At 35.1% G+C, this 21765-nt stretch overlaps 2 protein-coding genes across 2 annotated transcripts; both read left to right on the top strand.

Annotated features, from left to right (window-relative positions):
- The first annotated feature begins 784 nt into the window (after positions 1 to 784).
- LOC145616703 (alanine aminotransferase 2-like) lies at positions 785 to 11902 on the top strand. Its single transcript, XM_081671454.1, has 15 exons — positions 785 to 910; positions 1086 to 1136; positions 7279 to 7329; positions 7633 to 7698; positions 7794 to 7855; positions 8116 to 8194; positions 8549 to 8653; positions 8758 to 8868; positions 9053 to 9190; positions 9331 to 9405; positions 9584 to 9704; positions 9816 to 9973; positions 11245 to 11319; positions 11399 to 11602; positions 11786 to 11902. Exons 1-15 carry the CDS (start codon positions 785 to 787, stop codon positions 11900 to 11902), a joined length of 1539 nt encoding a protein of 512 aa, XP_081527580.1.
- A 1386-nt stretch (positions 11903 to 13288) lies between these two features.
- On the top strand, positions 13289 to 19211 carry LOC145618009 (alanine aminotransferase 2-like). The gene is made up of 16 exons (XM_081672784.1): positions 13289 to 13716; positions 14266 to 14316; positions 14731 to 14781; positions 15136 to 15201; positions 15279 to 15340; positions 15621 to 15699; positions 15982 to 16086; positions 16179 to 16289; positions 16485 to 16622; positions 16745 to 16819; positions 16998 to 17118; positions 17217 to 17371; positions 17725 to 17799; positions 17878 to 18081; positions 18355 to 18848; positions 18949 to 19211. Exons 1-15 carry the CDS (start codon positions 13528 to 13530, stop codon positions 18469 to 18471), a joined length of 1599 nt encoding a protein of 532 aa, XP_081528910.1. The 5' UTR covers positions 13289 to 13527; the 3' UTR covers positions 18472 to 18848; positions 18949 to 19211.
- The last annotated feature ends 2554 nt before the right edge of the window (positions 19212 to 21765 follow it).

The following is a 21765-nucleotide window of genomic DNA, read 5'->3' as shown; positions in this document are numbered from 1 at the left end:
TCCTATTTGGATTCTCATCTCCCCTTTCACTTTTTTCCCCCCAAACCACCAATAATTTTCCGTCAATTTTGATTTAGAGGAGTGAATTGAAGAGTTTTCGAATTTTTAGGGGAAAATAAGTGAATGAGAAGGTAAGAATCGAGTTATGGAAGAGAAATGGGAGAGAAATAGGGAGGAAAGGGAAAAAATGAGCCCAAAATGATGTCACGTGGTAGTTGGGAGGCAAGAAGGTGGTAACTTTTGATGTTTTTGAAAATAGAAGGTGGTAATTTTCAAAAAGAAAAATAGAAGGTGGTAATTGCTAAAATGGACATAACAGAAGGTGGTAATTGTCAAAATTTCCTATAGTAAATCATAAAGATTGTATTACAATGATTATTTTGTATCGATATAAGTAGTTGCATCCTTTGTTGTATATGATTTAAGTTTTTTCTTATCCAATCTAAGCTTTGCAACATTCTTTTTATCATAACTCTATTACTAAGAACCCGTATACAATGTATGCAACTTGTTCATAACATGGAGAGTATCAGTGTACGTACCACCTTATGTCTCAAATTTTAAATCATAAGTGGTATCAAACTTTATTTGGACGGGACTAAAACATCAACTTCAACAATCATCGATTCATCGGAAAGCTCACTCAGCACCTGGTAGTCTGGTACTTGGGGTAAGTACGTTTGTGGCCCCATTGACTTTGCTCAAACAAATAAACCCCGCTACTCTACTTAACAAAACATTCAAGGGACACATTTCTGCAACATTAATTTGCAACACAACAATAATGAGGAGATTCGTTGCTAAAAATTCTAAGTATTTGCAATTCATTACAAGAAGTTGTTCTTCTTCTTCATTGGAATCTTCTCCTGGGTTATTTCCTCAAGTTACCCTTCAAACCATTAATCCAAAGGTTTCATCTTTAATCTCCATACTATGGGTTTGATTATTTTCTTAATCTTTGTTTGAATTTATAATTGGTTCATGGGTTTTTATTTAATTTTATTCATTTATTTATGCTGTTTTATTTAGTGCATTTTCATATGATATGCTTCTAAGTTATGATAATTTTACATTTTTACTCTTAGGTCTTGAAATGTGAATTTGCTGTTCGTGGAGCGATTGTTACCCATGCTATGGTAATTTCATTTTTTTTTTTTTTTTTTCTTAAATAAATTTGATTATTGTTAGTCTTGTTATTAGATGTCTATTATGATCTTGAGTAGACCTAAGGCTAGGCATTGAGTCTAATAAGTAATAACTCATAAAAAGCTTTGGTGTACCGGAGAATAACAATTTGTACTTGAGTTTGGTTTATAATGTCGATACAACTATAACCTAGAGTGATTGTAAGCTTTGTTACTTGGACTCGGGTACTCTTGTCCAGCACGGATACGTCTCCAAGCATCCGACTCGGCTATTTTGTGAAAAAATTCAATGATTTTGAACTAAAAGTTAAGTCTCCGGGTGTCATACCCATGTCCGAGTGTCAAGGGTCCGACACGGGTATGCGAGGTGAAATGAAGAGTCCCAGTAACATAGATATTTGTAAGGAGTAAAAGCTCTTTCTTTTAGTTGGCCCGTTTGATTTTTTACGCTATCTACATAATTTTTTTGACCATCTTTGTTGATTTATCTAGAAAAACAACAAAACCATGTGGGATCTTATTAAATTTGTCTCAATGTATTTTTCGAAATATCAACCTTGTATATTCTTACCTGATATATAATTTAATGTATTAACAGTTAGAATAATGCATTGATAAACATGCCTAAACTAAACAAGCCATCTATAGTGATAAAATCTGATGAACTGAGTTCATCAACCTAAAACCCAGAAAAATGAAGAGGAAATTTAGAGAGGAAATGAGAGAGAGAATTTCATTTCTGGAAAAATGAATAGTAGAATATATTTACAACAACCAACTGTAAGCATTAATAATAAAACAAAACTTCTAGAAGAAAAGTTTGTTATGAGAATAAAAGTTTGTTATGAAGACAGCTGAGCTGGCATTCAAGCTGGCAATTAAACCAAATCATAATCTTCAATACCCCCCCGCAAGCTAGGCATGGATTGAGAGTCAATCAATCCTAGCTTGGAACACAGGTAAGAATGTTGAGGGAATGACAGAGCTTTAGTGAAAAGATCAGCAAGCTGCTCTTGAGAAGGAGTGTAAGTAAGCTCGATTAAACCTTCCAAGACCTTTTCCCTTGTGAAGTGGCAGTCAATTTCTATGTGCTTCGTTCTTTCGTGCATTACAGGATTCTTCCCAATCTGAATTGCAGAAAGATTATCACAACATAGCTTCACAGGCTTCAAAATACATACATCAAGTTCCTGTAATAACCTCACTAGCCAAGTAATCTCTGACGAAGCTGCTGCCATAGCTCTGTATTCGGCTTCAGAGGAAGATTTTGAAACTGTTCCTTGTTTCTTCGACTTCCAAGAGATAGGAGAATTGCCTAGAAACATCACATATCCAGAAACAGATCTCCTGGTTTCTACACATGACCCCCAATCAGAATCTGAGTAGCCTTGTAAAGTTAGCTGAGATGACCCTTGTAAAAGTATGCCTTGACCAAGAGTTCCAGCTAAGTACCTTAGAACATGATGCAAAGCCTGAAAATGAGGAATTCTAGGCTCACTCATGAATTGACTAAGGGTTTGGACAGAATAAGCTAGATCTGGTCTTGTATGAGTAAGGAAATTCAATTTTCCCACAAGACTTCTGTAAAGAACAGGATCATGATAATGATCACCTTGATCTGAAGTTAATTTCAAATGAATAGGAAGGGGAGTCTTAGCAGCCTTAGACAGATCCATACCACATTCCTGAAGCAGTTCCTTAGAGAACTTCTTTTGAGTGAGAATAATCCCAGAAGAAGAGTGTGAAACTTCCATGCCAAGAAAGTAATTCAAGTGACCAAGATCCTTGATACTAAACACATTATGTAAATGAGTTTTCAGATCATTAATAAGAGAGATATCAGTTCCAGTTAGGATGATATCATCCACATAAACAACAGCTATGAGTAAAATAGCTTGATCCCTAAAAATGAAAAGAGAAGGATCAGTCTCAGCTTGCACAAAATTTTTCTTCTGTAGTTCAGCAGTAAGTCTGGCAAACCATTGCCTTGATGCCTGCTTTAATCCATACAAAGATCTCTTTAGTTTACACACCAGATTATTAGGATTAGGAATACCTTCAGGCATTTTCATATAAACCTCCTCTGTCAACTCACCATGGAGGAAAGCATTATTAATGTCTAACTGAAACAATTCCCAGCCAAAACCAGCAGCTAAAGCAAGTAAACATCTTACAGTGGCCATCTTAATCACCGGAGAAAAAGTCTCAGCATAGTCCACCCCAAAAATCTGAGTATAGCCCTTAGCAACAAGCCTGGCTTTTAATCTTTCCAAAGAACCATCTGCTTTGAGTTTAACTTTGAAAACCCATTTGCACCCAATAGCCTTTTTGCCCTTAGGTAAAGGAACCAAATCCCAAGTATTATTCTTCTCTAATGCTGCAATTTCTGCTTGCATAGCATTAAGCCAACCCTGATCTTGTGAAGCTTCAAAGTAACTCTTAGGTTCTGTAACCTTGACAGTGCAAGCAATTAAGGACTGTAAAGTACTGGGAATGTCACTGAAAATAATCACATTACACCAATGCTTAGTGACAAAATCCTTCATCCAATAAGGTTGTTTGTGTGGCCTAGAAAAATTTCTGACAGCAGAAATGGGTTGTGTGTTTGATGAAGAGGAGTGTGTTTGGGAAGGTGTTTGAGGTGGTGATTGTATTTGAGTATGAACAGGTGACTGTGTTTGAGAAGATGGCTGTGTTTGAGGTGGTGATTGTATTTGAGAGGTGGGACTAAGATGAGGGTTAGGATCAGGAATGTGATGCAGAACAAAAGGCTCAGGTAAATCAGGAAATGTATGAAAATCAAGTGAGGTATTAAGGGGAAGAAAAATAGGCTTAGGTGTAGTAATGGTAGATGGATTAAGAAAAGGAAGATGTTTCTCAAAGAATTGCACATCTCTTGACACAAAAATTCTCCTTGTAGAAAGATCCATCACCTTATATGCTTTCTGATCAGGTGGATAACCCAAGAAAACACACTGAGTAGCCCTAGGATCAAATTTGCCTCTATGACTTTTTAAAGTAGAGACATAACAAAGGCACCCAAAAACTCTGAGATAATCCAAACAAGGTTTATGTCCATGGAGTTTCTCAAATGGTGTGCAAAAATTGATAGAGCTAAGTGGCATTCTGTTTATTAGATGAGTTGCTGTCAATAAACACTCACCCCAGAGAGAAATAGGAACATTTGACTGAAAATAAAGAGCCCTAGCTGTTTCCAAGAGATGCCTATGTTTTCTCTCAACCATTTTGTTGAGGTGTGTCAGGACAACTCTTTTGGTGTACAATCCCATTTTTCAGAAAAAATTGCAACATGGGACCCTCACATAGTTCCTTTGCATTGTCAGATCTTATACACTTAATCTGAGATGAGAACTGAGTTTTAACCATGACAAAAAAATGTTCAATGATTGAAACAGCATCATTTTTATGTTTCATGAGAAAAATCCAGGTGTGCCTTGAAAAATCATCAACTATGGTTAAAAACATATTACAACCATCATGAGTATGCACCTTATAAGGTCCCCAAGTATCTATATGAACTAGCTTAAAAATATGAGAAGTGACAGAAGTACTTAAAGGGAAAGAAATCCTAGTTTGTCTTGCTTGTGGACAAATTTGACATAAGAAATCATTATGAAGAGTAGAAGACACACTACCCCTAACATGATGTATCTTATTAAATGGCAAATGCCCTAATCTCAGATGCCATAGCTTGACATCCTCAGAATTTGACACAAGAACTGACTTATCAGCAACAACACTTCTCTGTATCCTGCTACTGTCATCTCCAACAGCATACAATCCTGATTCCAATTTACCAAGAACTAGGGAATCCCCCTGAGAATGATCCTGGATCAAACATGTGTCATGAGTGAATGTAACATCACAATTTAGATCCTTACAGAGTTTATGTGTGCTTATCAAGTTAAAAGACAACCCAGGAACATGCAACACATTTCTCAGTTCTATGCCATTGTCAAATTTGACCACACCAACATTTTCTACCTTCACATGCTTACCATCAGCCACAGTTATGGTATTAGGCATATTTGTATATTTTTCATAAGAATGAAACAAATGTAGATTGGAACAAATGTGATCTGTTGCTCCACTATCCACAATCCATTTAGAATTCAAACAAGATACCAAACAAGTACCTGCAACATTGGCTGAGCTGTTAGTTGGATACACAAGATTCTGTGTATCCACAGACTCAGGATGAACAGATTGATTGTCCTGATTATGCATAATCTGCATCATCTTGCTGTAATCAGTAGAAGAAATATGAGCAGTCTCATACTCTTGATCTTCATCAATAGGATCATCACTGTAAACTATTGCAGCAATCTTCTTGCCTCTCCCTTTGAAAACACCTTGAGAAGATGGATAGCCATGTAATTTGAAACATCTATCAATTGAATGACCTGGAATTTTACAGTGATCACAAAAGAAAGCTGAATTCCTTCTGACAGGAGCAGAACCTGTCCTTCCTGCACCAAAATTACCAGAATAACCACCAGTGGTACTAGTCTGAGAAGGTCTAGTCCATGAACCAGGAACAGGAGGCCTGTAAGCAGGAGCTCTAGCCTGAATAGATCTATGCTCAGCAGAAAAAGCCATAGAATCAGTGATAGAAGCCTCTCTTTGCTTCTCATCCTGAATAAGAAGTTTATAAGCCATAGAAACACTAGGCAAGGGTTGCATCATCAGAATGTTAGTTCTAACATTAACATATTTGTTGTCCAATTTCATAAGCAATTGAACTAAACGCTCTTCCTGCTGTTGTTTAAGCAACTTCTGAGTAAGTTGACAAGTACAACCACTGCATGAACAAACAGGTAAAGGATTAACACCATTGATTTCATCCCAAATACCTTTGATTCGAGTAAAAAACTCAGCAATACTGCTCGATCCTTGAGATAAGTCATGTAATGACTGCTGTAATGTGAACAATTGAGGTCCAGAACTCTGTGAATAACGATCCTCGAGATCCTTCCAGACTTCTCTAGCTGTAGTGAAATAGATCACACTTCTAGCCAAATTAGAATCCAAAGAACGAAGAATATAAGAGATAATCATCGCATTACACCTCTCCCAAGCATGAAAAGTGGAATCAGTAGCAAGAGGTTTAGGCAGAGATCCATCAATAAACGCCAATTTGTTCTTCGCAGCTAGCGCAATCATCATGCTACGCCTCCATTCATTATAGCATTCGCCAGAAAATTTTTCTGAAACAATAGGTAAAGCAGGATTCTCCGAAGGATGCAAATAATAGACACTACTAGGATCTTGAGTAAGAGCCGCCATTAAAGAGGATTTAAGCTTCAATCAGCAGAAAAATGTATAGAAAACGAGAAATCGAGCCAAAAAACTCAATCTAATCAGAAAATCGCAATCGAAAAACGAACAATCAATCGCTCAACAAAATCAACAAGCAATCAACAAGAACAGAGAAGAAACAAAGCGGAAGAGAATCAAAAATCAGAATCGAAATGCTCTGATACCATGATAAAATCTGATGAACTGAGTTCATCAACCTAAAACCCAGAAAAATGAAGAGGAAATTTAGAGAGGAAAAGAGAGAGAGAATTTCATTTCTGGAAAAATGAATAGTAGAATATATTTACAACAACCAACTGTAAGCATTAATAATAAAACAAAACTTCTAGAAGAAAAGTTTGTTATGAGAATAAAAGTTTGTTATGAAGACAGCTGAGCTGGCATTCAAGCTGGCAATTAAACCAAATCATAATCTTCAATATATAGTGAAGCAGAGAAAAAGGTTTTAGATTTCAAAATAACTTTAACTTTACAATTACAATGCAAAATGTTGACAAGCTTTCTTACAAGGTCCAACACATTTGATCAAAACTTATTATAAAAACACACTATACAATAAGATTACACTATTATTTTGTATGATATCTCATTATATTAAAACTAAACAAATGAGGACATGTGAGATGGCTTCAACCCACTTCCTTAATCTATGCTCAATATTTTAGAGCTACACTTATTCTGAAAAGGAGGGAATATGATTATTTGAACTGAGTTAGATCATTTCTCTTTTGGTAGATGTGTCTGTTACAATGTTGTTGCTTTTCTGATTGTGCTATTGCATTGCTTCTTGTAGAGGTTGAAAGAACAACTGAAGCAGAATCCTGCTTCTCTCCCCTTTGATGAGGTATAATCTAGTCTCCTTGCTCCTCTACTGTAGTTAATCTGCTAATGCAGATAGTAGCTTTGTTGCTGTTGTTTTATTATGGGAGTTCATTAAACTATGTTATTGTATCTTCCCTTCAATGCCACTTGTGTTCTAGATGTATCTTGCATTGCAATAATATCAACGATTATCACGAGAGTATTTCACCTTTATGGTCAAAGCTTGAATACCACATTTCTTTTGTAATTTTAGACTAATTAGAGGATTGCAGCACTCCGTGTCTTGTCTCAAGCTTGCGGTATGAGCTTCTTATTACCTGTGCAGATAGTTATCTGTGATATGGGAAATCCTCAATCTCTTGGGCAGCAGCCAATTACATTTTTCCGAGAGGTTAGTTGCCAAAGTAAGGAGTGTCACTATCAGTTATACTATATATCTATCATACCTTATACTTAGTAGATATATTTTTTCTCCATGTGTATCAGGTTCTTGCACTGTGTGGTATTCCAAGTATTTTTGATAAAAGCGAAGCACTGAAACTCTTCAGGTATTCTCTTTCTGACTTGATTTGGCTGTCCATGTGCATTTATATTCATTTCTTAGCTTTATCAAGGCAGATAAAAAAACCGAAACATGTGCCACTTTTTTTAACATAAGCCAGGAATTTGCTATTATGTATCTACGGAGTATATTGTATAGTTAGTTGTTGATTTTAATAAACAAGGAGCTCTTTTCATTATCAATCTAGTAAGGGGTTGTACTAGCTGTAGTATTTACATTTTCGTTATTTTTTTATATTATATGCAGTGCTGATTCAATTGAGAGAGCTAGGCAGATCCTGGATCAATTACCTGGAAGAACAACTGGTGGATATAGTCACACTCAGGTGATCACTGATTTGTTGTTGAAGTAAAAAGGAAAGTAAATTTGAGGGAGAAGACTTTAGTTGTTTCCCTTGTTTAATGTAATAGACGGATGGAGGAAATATTACTCTCTTCCATCAAATGAATTTTTTCTAGAATTCTTATTCCTTGTCTACTGCTTATTTACTTTTCTTACTTTGTATTTCTTAACTTGATTTCCCTTCATTCATCCAACTAGAACAAATTTTCAATTTCACTCAATATTAGGCCTTTTTAACTTTTTTTAGTCTCATTGTCCTCTAACAAGGAAAAAAGATGAATAGATATACGTGGATCACTTTGTAACGAGTTTTTTGTTTGGCTGGATCATCTGACAGGGTATTAAGGAACTTCGTGAAACAATTGCTGATGGAATTGAAGCACGTGATGGATTCCCATCCAATGCCAATGATATCTACTTGACTGATGGTGCAAGCCCTGGGGTTAGGTGCTTTTATTGAGTCATAGCTTAAATTTATCTGGTAACTCTATTTTATATATGCTTGGAAATTAGAATGGTGGATTTATGTTTTGTCTTTATGTATAGGTGCATATTATGATGCAATTACTGCTGAGGTCCGAGCTCGATGGAATCCTTTGCCCCATTCCGCATTATCCTTTGTATTCTGCTGCAATAGCTCTCCATGGTGGAACTCTTGTATGTTAGCATTTTATGTAAATATAATCAGCAACGCGATGCCATTTCCATCTGTTGCCCTGTTTTTATGTAGCTGTTTATGATACTAATCTGAATGCAATTTTATGTCTCCATACAACAATTTTGAAGCTGATGTAATGTCTGAATTTATTTAATGGGGAGAAGTGTGTTGCGACATTGCCAGGTTCCTTACTACCTTGATGAAGCAACTGGATGGGGTTTGGACATATCGGAGATAAAGAGTCAATTAGAAGCTGCCAGGTCAAAGGGTGTAACAGTTCGAGCCTTGGTTGTGATAAACCCTGGAAACCCAACTGGACAGGTGGGCTGATTCTGGTGATTTTTTTACCTCTTTTGTTAAGGTTTTAGGATATAATATGTGTATCTTCCTCTCTGGTAAATCTTAGGCGGATTCCTTGCATGTTTGAGTTTAGTGACATATTGGCTGAAAATTTCCTTCAGGTTTTTTCTGAGGAAAACCAACAGCAAATTGTTGAGTTCTGCAAGAAAGAAGGTATTGTGCTTCTGGCAGACGAGGTTAGCTCAAAGTTATCTCTCACAATTTTGCTTATATTGGCTCAGAAAAGATTTCTAAAATGAATATAAGACTCATCCTTGTGACAAAGTTCTGCATCATTTTGTGCTCTAATAGATTAGATAAATCTCATTTAAGTTAAATTACTAATCACTTTTAGTGCTATGATGTCCAAAACAGGTTTACCAGGAAAATGTGTATGTTCCCAACAAGAAATTTCAATCGTTTAAGAAAATTGCACGTTCTATGGGGTATCAGGAGAAGGATATCTCCTTGGTTTCATTTCAGGCAGTTTCTGAAGGTGCCTTGCTCAGTTGCTCCTGTCCTGTTATGTTATATTTAAATAAAACCAAAGATTAATCAAGCTTAAGTATTAAACAAGTTTTGGCCTTTCTTTCTATTGTGGCTCTAGGATATTATGGAGAATGTGGGAAAAGAGGTGGATACATGGAAGTTACAGGATTTAGTGCCGACATAGCTGAACAAATCTATAAAGTTGCTTCTATCAATTCATGTAATTCCAATATAACTGGTCAGATTCTCACCAGCCTTGTCATGAGCCCACCAAAGGTAATTCTTTCTATCTGTTGGGAAGTATTTAGCCTTGTACATCATACAACCATCCCTATGGTAAGGCTTCTGGTCTATGAAAGCCGCCTCAGTGCCTACTTTAATTTGTCAAGCCTATTGCTATCATTTACAAACTTGTTTTCTTTGGCAAATTAGCCACAACTCTATTGCAAACTTGTTTAAATGACCCTTAATCTACTGTCAAATATTATATTTTGAGCAAGTCATAGTGTTAGAATCCATCTCCCTTTTGCGTTTACTTTCTTTATTTTCATGCTTTCTTAGTTTCTTGTACTTTTCTTAATTAAGGTTTTCTAGGCTTTAGATTCCATCATGATGTTACTGCTTGTTTTAGTGATATATCCCTCTAATCCTCAATTTGTAGCAATGATTGAAAAATGATAACCAAAGATTCTTTCCTCAGCGGCACATAATTAATTTTTTGATATTGTCCTTTTGTTGATCACCCCTTTACCCTACGTTCTTGATGCTCTCAAAATGCTCATTCTCGTCTTTCTGCCCCGCTTGTCTAGCTAAGCACTCCCAAGTCCCAAGCCCCTGAAACTTGAACTCTATTCTTAGTACTACAACATAGCTTAAGCTTGGTACAAGTGTACAAGCTCCATCTGCATTAGACTTGCACAAAGGAAGCCAAGTGTGCACTGCACAGTCAAGTGTCAAACACTCGGACCATAACATACACGCTTGCATCAGTTTGGATAGCATTTTCCTTACACTACTCTCAATCTACTTCGAGAATTAGTTATTCATTGCATCTGGCCAAATTATAATGCATGGCTTTTGTAACCAAGAAATCAATCAGTGCAACACTTTGTAGTACAGGGACACGAGTTGAAATGGTTCCTAATCTTTTCCGGTTGGCAAACACATAAGGGGCTGGTATTAACAGCATAAAATATCTGCCCCTTATGAAACCTGCATTGGCATCATTCTTCGTTTTTTTTTTTTTTTTTTTTAATTTTTTATTTTTATTCTGAGAAGCTTGGCAATGATCTGATAATGTAACTCAGTTATCAGTATGCTTTTCTTATGATGGCATTCAAAGTGTTCCGTGATGTCAATTTCCAAGTTCCAACAATGTATGTTAGTAATAGACCTTTTTTGAAACTTTGTTTGGTAGTTGAAGTTGATAACTTCTTGTGCATGCTAACCATGCTTGATGATGCCAAAATAGTTTCCGCTATGGAAGGGACATCTTGTTTTCTTCAATTTCTAATTTTTTTAATATGTAATGTGGTCATCTTGTCTAGGTTGGAGATGAATCTTATGAGGTGTATTCTGCTGAGAAAGAGGGAATCCTTTCATCCTTGGCTAGGCGTGCACAGGTATATTCAAATTCTTGATTTCAGATACATCAAAATTATCATTGTGTTTTTGGTAACTCTATTTTTCTTGAATTGATAGACACTAGAGGATGCATTCAATAGCTTAGAAGGTGTGACATGCAACAAAGTAGAGGGAGCCATGTACTTATTCCCTCGCCTTCATCTACCCCAAAAGGCAATAAAAGCAGCTGAAGCAAAGCACATTGCTCCTGATGCATTCTATGCTCTTCGCCTACTGGAAGATACTGGGAATGTCGTCATTCCAGGATCTGGTTTTGGGCAGGTTAGTTTTAAGGCGAGGTTTATGAGTTTTGTTCTTTTCATCTGGAAACCTTTTATCTAAGAGGCCAGAAAATCATAACTTGGCTAATAATATGGTCTTGTTTTTCCCCCCTTCACTTTTCTTCCAATGTTCTGAGTTACAGTCTAATGGCTGACTTTGTATGTATTGTGCTGTGTTTCAAAGGTTCCAGGCACTTGGCACATCAGGTGCACAATTCTGCTCCAGGAGACTAAGATCCCGGCCATTGTAAAGCATATGTCGGAATTCCACAAGAAGTTCATGGATGAGTTCCATGATTGAAAATTTTAACAAACCTCTTATGTTGGAAGATACTTTAAATGATCACTAGTATAAATTTCAGAACTAGCTGTAACATGTGTAATTGGTGTATGCATGTATCTAGTGACGGACATGAGCCATTAGCTAATATTTCAGGATATTGGATCGAGAAGCCGAGTTTGATCTCAAAAAATAGTTCAATTGTTAAATGATTCGAACTCAAAATCTTGCATATTTGACTTGTAAGCTAAGCTCATGATTGGTTCGGCCCAAAACAATTAGTATTAAAATAATACTTGTGTCTACACAATGAAATTAAATTAAGACTAATGATATATACAGACATTGGATGTATATAAGCATTTAATTCATCTTCTAAAGTTCTTAATTTATTGAGTACGGAGTATATGCTTATTAGAATGTGTCACATCACATGATTACTTGTTAAAATCTATACATATAATTTATAGAAATTGATAATCTATACGAGCATTAATTTAGAATAACCATTTGTAAGTGGGAGAAGGAGAAAATCACAAAAAGAAAATTAAAAAAGAAATGTTGGGGACATTTTAACTGAATACTACTCGTATATAAATTTTTACCAATGCTTAAATTATACACTCGAGAGCATGATGCGCATTATGTTTTTTTTTTTTTATGAACTTAAATTTTGTTAAAAGAACATAAAACATGATTACGGGACTGTTCACATTTACTGAACTAAGCTGAACTGAACTGAACTGAACTGAACTGATTGGAGCTGAACTGAACTGATTGGAACTGAACTGAACTGAACTGAATTGAGCTGAAATGAATATTTTATGTGAGAGGGAAATTAAGAGCTGAACTGAACTGAACTGAACTGATTGGAGCTGAACTGAACTGATTGGAGCTGAACTGAACTGAACTGAAATTAAGTAAATATGAACAGGCCCTACGTCCTTCATACTTTAACTTCACACTCCTTTATTATGAATGGAATGTTGTTACAAGCCTAAGACACATTAATACATTATGCACTCTCGTGTAACATCTAATTTTTGATAATTTGCCAAATTTTTGTTTTTGATTAACGATAACTTGCCAAATAATATAGTTATAAGTTTATAACATATACGATGATAATATGATATCTTATAAAACAAAATATTGTAAGGAAATTTCCGGTATTTCCTACAAATTATAGCGAAAAATTCATCACTTATTTTTGTTTTCATTTAAAAGTAGCATATAAAATCCCAATAATGCAAATATACAATATCTTGGACAAAAAGAAAAGTTATCTAAAAGGGACTTACATAAAAAATCTTGTGTGACATAATTGATGATGATTGACATTATTATAGCATAAATTCAATATTCACACATTCGATTTCCTTTTACCAAATTATTCTTAACATGAAACGGCATGAAAGTGAAATACACACAAACACATTCAACCAAAATTCTTCTATTTTAGAGTAATTTCCTGTGGGCGGCTCAGAAAGCTACACCTTGTCCAATACCCCAAATTCCTGAGATTTCGTGTCTGATTTTTCTAAGCAAAATTAAACCCACAGTTTCCAAATTTCTTTCTTTCTTTTCAGAATTTATTTGTAAATTAATATAAATATTTTGGTCGGTTTTCTGGCAATTTAGCGGTAATGCGGAGACTCGTAGCAGAGAGAACAAAACATCTCATCAAGAAAAACTTTTTAAGTTCTTCTAATAATCACAGTTTTCTCGCATCTCAGTCTTCTTTCTTTTCTTCTTCTTCAAGTTCTTCAACAATTGTTGATCCTTCTTCAATGGAGTCTTCTTCTGGAGTTACTCTTCAAAACATTAATCCCAAGGTTTGATTTTTAATCCCTCTTCTTTGGTTTTGATGATTTAATTGATTAAATTGATTGATTTGGCATCTGGGTTTTGTTATTTGATTCATTTGCGTTGATGGGTGTTGCTGATTTTTTGTATTTGAATCTGGGTTTATGTTTTTTCATTGTTTTAGCTTCATTTTGTTGATGGGTGTTCTGGCTTTTATGTTTTTTCCATCTGGGGTTTAATGTAATTTGTGGAAAATGATCTCACTCTATGATTAGTTTTAACTGTGGGTCCAATGTTATATACTAATTAATTGTATATTATTGTGCTGTTTGTATGATGGAAGTATAAGAAAAAGATGATTTTGTGTTGTAATGAGACTTATGAGAGTATGATACACCTCCAAATCCACTGTAAATATCTTTGCCTTGTTCTGTTTGAGTGATTGAGACAACTGTTTCATTGGGAGAATATCTTTGTTGGCTGCCTTTAGTCTATTGCTCTATAATGTTTATTACTGGTCAAAGCTTTATTGTAATTGATTGGGTTGTTAACTTATGATGATGTATTGATCTTGCTAGGTCTTGAAATGTGAATATGCTGTTCGTGGAGCGATTGTTACCCAGGCCGAGGTAAGAAAAGAAATGAATTGATTACTGTCCTTGTGAAGATGATTCAATACTGTTTTTGCTTGTATTCAGCTTCAAATGCCTTGTGTAGCTCTCTGACCCTCTGGTTCACATTAGTGAAGTGTCGATATAAGCAAAACTGATTCTTGTTTCGAAAGGATTGTCTTACAGTTACAATGTAAAATATGATCATTAACTTCCGTGCATGATATTCTAATTGAATTCTATACATGGGGGGTTTCTTAGTAATGTTAGATTCCAATAATTCTCTTAATGTATGTTAAATAACTTTGAACAACTCTTGTTCTAAATGTTCTGAAAAAAGAGGGATTGTGATTAAATTAATGAATAAGAGGGTGGTGTGTCTTTTGCAATACAATTTCAATTTTGATAGTGCTGTTATATTTCTTCTTGCAGAAATTGAATGAACAATTGAAGAAGGAACCTGGCACTCTCCCTTTTGATGAGGTATATTTGTTACCCTCTCTCCCTTTCAAAAATAAAGATCTGACAAAACTTACAGAACATTGATATTAGCAAATGTCTGATTTATATAACTACATAAGACTAATAAGAGCAATCATGCTATTATTATTTTGCTACTAGGGTTTATCAAACTATGTTGTGCTTATGCGAATCTTTTTCACCTCTGATCTTTTCAATGCAACCTGTGTTATAGATCAGCACTTACATGAAATGCAAACCATTTTTATGACGAAGCATGTCATTGTGCTGACTCCCGCATTTTCTTTCAAATAGAAGCTCACAATGATATATATGTTGTTTCAAGATTATAGCCTCAACATATTTTTATTTGTGCAGATACTTTTCTGTAATATAGGGAATCCTCAATCTCTTGGGCAGCAGCCGATCACATTTTTCCGAGAGGTTAGTCTTTAAGATTGGGAGTGTCACTAACTGCTGTATTAAGTATCATACTAAATGTTTATTTTGATTTGGATTAGGTCCTAGCATTGTGTGATCATCCAACCATTCTGGATAAAAGTGAAACACAAGGACTCTTCAGGTAATTTCTTGGTAGTCCATTTTTTTTAGTTCAAAACTGTCAAGGCATATAATGTGGAACACATGTTGCTTGATGCTTTTTTTTTTTTTTTCCTAATCCAAATTTGCTTTTTCTATAATGGTTAGTTGCTGATATTAACAGACCAAATGCTCAATTTTGCTGCCTTGCTGTAGACTAATTGAGTAGTTGTCTTCAATTAATCAATACAATTATACAAGTGTATTGCAATTTAACTTGTGACTTTATTATTTATACTCTTTGTTCCTTTCATTTAATGCAGTGCTGACTCAATAGAGAGAGCTTGGCAGATCCTGGATCAAATCCCTGGAAGAGCAACTGGTGCATACAGTCACAGTCAGGTGATTATTGGTTCATAGTTAAAGAAAAGGAAAGTAAACCAGAGAAAAGCAAGGATTGAATGATGGATGGAGGGAAATGTGCTAGAATTATAGAATATTACTCTCCCCAATTAAATGGACCAATTGGTTGCTTGTAGTTTCTTGATTCTTAATACCCACCCCCACCCGAATTTTTTTGGCCTCATTGCCCTTATGGGGAACACAGTTTTGAAGTTTTATAGATGAATAAAGTTTTGTGTACCATTCTTTAGTGAATTTTTGTCTGGCTTGATCATGCAATAGGGTATTAAGGGATTGCGTGAAACAATTGCTGCTGGAATTGAAGCACGTGATGGTTTCCCAGCCAATCCAAATGACATTTTCTTGACTGATGGAGCAAGCCCTGGGGTAAGGTGCCTTTATTGAGTCATAGGCTATGTTCAGACTTGTGTCTCCATGTTATTAAGTATAATGGTGAATTCCTTTTTTTAAACCTCTAGGTGCATATGATGATGCAATTGTTGCTGAGGTCAGAGCAAGATGGAATTCTTTGTCCTATTCCACAATATCCTTTGTACTCTGCTTCAATAGCTCTCCATGGTGGAACTTTGGTATGTTTACCTTAATACTAAAAATATCCAGCAATTGAAGTCATTTTATATGGTTTCTCTGTTCAGATTACTAACTACATTTTGCTATCTTTTATGATAACAATCAAAATCAACTATCCGCCAGTCTCACAACTTTAAAGCTGTCATATTGTTTAAATTTGTTTCATGGGAAGTAATCTATTGCGGCATTAACAGGTTCCATACTATCTTGATGAGGCAACTGGATGGGGTTTGGAAATTTCAAACCTTAAGAGTCAATTAGAAACTGCCAGGTCAAAAGGTGTAACAGTTCGAGCGTTGGTTGTGATAAACCCTGGCAACCCAACTGGACAGGTGAATTGAAGTTTTTATTTAAAAAGATTTGACATTAACATAGTTTATCTTCCTCTTGTGGGTAAACTTAGGAGGTTTACTTAATTGCTGGAGCTTTGTGACATATTGAAAATTGCCTTCAGGTTCTTGCTGAGGAAAACCAGAAGCAAATTGTTGACTTTTGCAAGAAAGAAGGTCTTGTGCTTCTGGCAGATGAGGTGATATAGCTAATTATTGCTATCTGTCATCATTTAGTCTATATAGGTTTAGAAAGTATTTCTGGAATTCTTGCCACAAGTATTACATCATGCTGCAATAGATAGAGCTGGATGAATATCATTTGAGTTTAATTTACTAACCAATTAGCCATTGATTGGGCTATGATGTCTTAAACAGGTTTACCAGGAAAATGTGTATGCTCCTGACAAAGAATTTCACTCGTTTAAGAAGATTGCGCGTTCTATGGGACATGAGGAGAAGGATATTTCCTTGGTTTCATTTCAGTCAGTTTCCAAAGGTGCCTTGCTCTTGTGCCTATTGTCATATTAATAAGATTGATTGTCTAGTTTGTATTTGTATTAAACTAGTTTGTCTCTCTTTCTATTGTGGCTGTAGGATATTATGGAGAGTGTGGGAAAAGAGGAGGTTACATGGAAGTCACAGGTTTCAGTGCGGATGTAAGGGAACAAATCTACAAAGTTGCTTCAGTCAATCTGTGCTCAAATATAACTGGTCAGATCCTCGCCAGCCTTGTCATGAGCCCACCTAAGGTAATTTATTTTCCTTTGGTTTTTGCGGTATCTATTCTTGTATTTTGGTTCCCTTTGGTAATCAATCTATTCATAATGCTCATTCCGTGTCTTTCTGTTTATTTTTCTTTCACTTGGGCGAAGAGTAGATACAAGCTACACTACTAGTATACTATATTAATTACTACTATTTTGGTGACATTTGAAGGGCTGTAATGCCAACATTATGTTTAGCTTTGAAATCAAAGTTAATATCTTTTAGTGCAGTCTTCTTGGTCTCTAGAAAATGCTTTTCATGCAAATCTGTAACTTGTACAAGGATGTACATCTTTTCTTGTATATACTAATATATATATACATTCCCTGTGATCTAGGTTGGAGATGAATCTTATGTAGCCTATTCTGCCGAGAAAGAGGGAATCCTTTCATCCTTGGCCAGGCGTGCAAAGGTAATTCAGATGCTTACTTTTAGCAATACTGATATTTCATTGTATTTTTCATGAACTCAAGTATTATTTTATCGACAGACGCTTGAGGATGCATTCAACAGTTTAGAAGGCGTGACGTGCAACAAAGCTGAGGGAGCCATGTACCTATTCCCTCGCCTTCAGCTTCCCGAGAAGGCGATAAAGGCAGCTGAAGCAGAGCACACTGCCGCCGATGCATTCTATGCTCGTCACCTGTTGGAAGAGACTGGCATTGTTGTTGTTCCAGGATCTGGATTTGGACAGGTTAGTTTATGAGTGAGCATTTAAGGTTTTGTTCTACTAATGTTGGAAACTTTGAATTACCAAACTATCTCATGTAATCTGGCAGAGGGTAGACAAGTCATTCTTAATGCAGTGTGGCAACTTTGAAAGAAAAAATTGGAATGACTTGGTGATAAAATATTTAACTTGGAGATAATTCTTTGAAAGATGGCTTAATTCTCTCCCCTGTTTATTTTATTTCTGTTTATTGGTTATGGCTGATAGGCTGACCTTGTATTGTGCTTTGTTTTGAAGGTTCCGGGCACTTGGCATATCAGGTGCACAATTCTTCCCCAGGAGGATAAAATTCCAGCCATTGTTGAGCGTTTAACTGCGTTCCACAAGAAGTTCATGGATGAGTACCGTGATTGAGAATATCTAACAAACCTGTTCTGTTAGTCATTCCTGACCCAAAAGTTTGGTGAACTCACATGGATGTAGTTTTATACTTTTATGTACCATTGTTTTGGGAACTATAGTGAGTTCGATTTTACTCATACAAAAATTCTGCATTTGTGCAGTCAAAGCTATTTTTTAGGTTACCTTAGCAACATTTAGCATCATGGTTAGCTATTACGATAATAGAGCATCATGCTCGAATAAACTTTGTTGGGTAAGGAAAAGGTATTTACGAGCATCATCAGCAAAAGTTCCCTTGAATAAATCATGTTTCTTGCTGCTCTTTACTTCCTTCTATCGTTCTTTTTTACTTTGTATAACAGTACTGATGTGCTCAGCAGGATGACAAGGTGGGTGAAGAAAACCTCTGCTCTGAATCCTGATTTGGGTATTAAGGCTTGAACTCTCTGGACTTTGAGGTTTGATGTATCCATTACTCTCTTGTAACAGTGCTAATAAGGACTGAATCGGCTTGTAGCAGCCTGCTGGACATCAAATAGGTTTGCAAGATTAAATTTTACATTGATCAGGACTTCAGAACCAATTCGCAATGGCCCCAAATTTTATATCCTCAGGTGGGAAACTATCATTGCTTCACTCCTTCGTAATTAGAGAGACAACATAAATTTTCTATATGATCCTAATCGTAGAATGAGATTACCATTTCCACACTTTTACTTTCCTCGCGATTTATTCTAAACAGTTACTTCCGTATATTGTAGGAAATGTTTCTCTTATACGAAGTACTTCGTATTAAAAACTTATATTACTACAGTATAATAATGTGGTTAAAGTTAATGTAATTTGACCACAAACTCAAATGTGGCCTTTATCTTAGGGATGAATATAGAGTAGTAATTTTTAAGGCAATAATTGGCGCTCATACATTTTCTTGTTTGAGCTCTAAGCCAAATGTATCATGTATGTGATGTGACACAACACAAGGATCAGGTGTTATCTATAAATGGGCCCCATGCTCCTAAATCAAATTGGTAAGAAACCTTTTCTCAAATTTGGTATGGAGTTGCATGTACCTACATAGCTAAAAATATTCGAAAAGACTTTGCCTGTTAATCTATATAAAGGTTTACATCTCATAACTTTGAAATTGTGATCGGATTAAACTTAATTAGGGTGCTCTACTGCTCTTTTGTGGTTGACATTTGTTACCTTTTCTTTTCTCCTCCCTCAACTTGGATCAGGTTAACATACGGATATTTTTCCTTTGGTAGAATCTTCTTTTTATCTACTAAAATATAAACCTACGGAGTGTTATTTGATAATTAGAACCGGGAAAAAAATTAATGCGTTATAGTTAGGCAACTAACACGAGACAAGTAATAAATTATGCAGAAACTTGACAAGTTATAGCTAGGCATAGTAGTTGCATTACAATAATGCACATGAGGTCTACCATCTACATAGAAGACAACAAGAATAGGAGGATTCTAGCAATCTAGTAGCTCTTCACTTCTTCAGTGTTTTGATTCCTTGGTAAAAAGTTTAAACATGCCAACCTAAATAGAGTAATTATAAAGAGAGAAAGTAATTATATAAACATGATGATTTTCCTTAATTAGCTTTTATGTATCCTCTTTAAAGTTTACTATCTCTAGGTCTCTTCAATGTAGAAATCAAATCAATGTCAGTGTATTTTGGACTTATTATTTTGTTTTGGTTTGGGTTCCCTGCTTATGTTTCTTGCATATGCAACACATATCTTACAGTCTTACACCACCTGACCTATGAAATCCCTTTATTTCTTTCTTACCCGTGCAATTTACCTTGTTATTTTCTCCGTTCTTTATTTACTTCCATCTTATCACGTTTGTCAATGTAATTTTATTATCAATATCTTCGATTACTATGTACAATACTTGTATGAGATAAGATTACAATGACAATATCCATTATGATCATTTGAATTTGTTTTTCCTCGTGTATATTTGTATAGGAAAAAAGGGTAAGAAATCGTATGTGAATAATGTAAAAGTCAAATTAGATGAAGTTATCGAGTGAAAAGCAGATGAGGTTTATAGGATTGTTTGCATATTGTCTCATTTTAACAACAAAAGGTTCATAAAATATTGACCTCTTGTTTTAAGATTTGAGATTTATATGGGGTGAATTCTGTAAATTAGTCTTGAATGTTGTACTACTTTCACTTTGCTTGTAACATCGCTTTCTTATTTCTCTTTTCATTGACATTGCAATTCCCAATGTTCACAATAACCTTTGTGCAACGATGTAGTCTATGCCTTTATAGCACATCATGTCTATACCTACAATTATTGATATTGGAGTATATACTTGTTCTTTTCTTGAGTAAATGAATGTAACTCGGTAAGATAAGATATTCGTCTACGAGTAATATATAGATGTCAATTAGTTTAGTTAGTCCGAAATTAGTACGAGTAAGATTTGAAAAGTTTGGAATGAAAATCTCTCTATGTTCTTCTCTTACTTTTAAAAATCGTAAAGTATGTTCTTTCGAGAACATAATACATCTACGTGTCTTGGCGTATGATCTCTTAAATGAATCAATTTTCACATTTTTTTCTATCTTTTCATGACATATTACTCCTTAAATTAAATTGTTCCAAAGAACATTGATCATTCTTTAGATTCCGTGACATCTGAAACAGTAACGTACTATATCAGCTGATTTTTAGGCTAACAAAGTCTGTAATACTGATGTAACTTTGACTATTATATTATCCCAAAAATTTAATATCAGACTACTAAAAGTAGGTTCTCGCAGATCCCCCAAACAGTAGCTAGAAGCTAGGAATTGGTAAGAATCATGTTGTGAATTTTTGAACCTGATATTATGTTAAAATGATTTGTGACAATTACTAATTTATTCAAGTCTAGAAAAATACGGAGTAGTTTATTTACTACTTTGGCTATTTTTGTCAAATACAAAAATCCTACCAGTATGATCAACTAACTTGAATAGCTGAATTTGCTATTATTAATAAAATTAATCAATACTGACTTTCTTCGATATATGGAGTAGATTTTCGCAATAATGTGACAATTGTTAGTCGTAGGAAAAACCATGTCAAGTTTGGTATTATTGGTGAGAAATTTACCTTGTAACCTTGTTAAAATCTTCTTTACCATAGGAAAAAAAATAAAATTTTGTACTCGTAGGAAAAGACACCTACGGAGTATTACGAATCAGTGTTGGAGCAAATTAATAATGTAAATATACTAATTAATTTCATATTTTTTCATGAATGTTGGTTATTATTATTATGATTA

The sequence above is a fragment of the Chenopodium album genome, chromosome 26 (genome assembly GCF_948465745.1).
Source record: "Chenopodium album chromosome 26, dcCheAlbu1.1, whole genome shotgun sequence".
Lineage (NCBI taxonomy): Eukaryota > Viridiplantae > Streptophyta > Magnoliopsida > Caryophyllales > Amaranthaceae > Chenopodium > Chenopodium album.
This window is presented reverse-complemented; position numbering and strand designations above follow the sequence as displayed.

Coding starts and splice junctions, on each gene's coding strand:
- LOC145616703 (XM_081671454.1), top strand. CDS start 785: ATGAGGAGATTCGTTGCTAAAAATTCTAAGTATTTGCAATTCATTACA. Junction 7,856..8,115: donor GAAGCACTGAAACTCTTCAG/GTATTCTCTTTC, acceptor TATTATATGCAG/TGCTGATTCAATTGAGAGAG. Junction 11,603..11,785: donor CAGGATCTGGTTTTGGGCAG/GTTAGTTTTAAG, acceptor TGTGTTTCAAAG/GTTCCAGGCACTTGGCACAT.
- LOC145618009 (XM_081672784.1), top strand. CDS start 13,528: ATGCGGAGACTCGTAGCAGAGAGAACAAAACATCTCATCAAGAAAAAC. Junction 15,341..15,620: donor GAAACACAAGGACTCTTCAG/GTAATTTCTTGG, acceptor CATTTAATGCAG/TGCTGACTCAATAGAGAGAG. Junction 15,700..15,981: donor GTGCATACAGTCACAGTCAG/GTGATTATTGGT, acceptor ATCATGCAATAG/GGTATTAAGGGATTGCGTGA.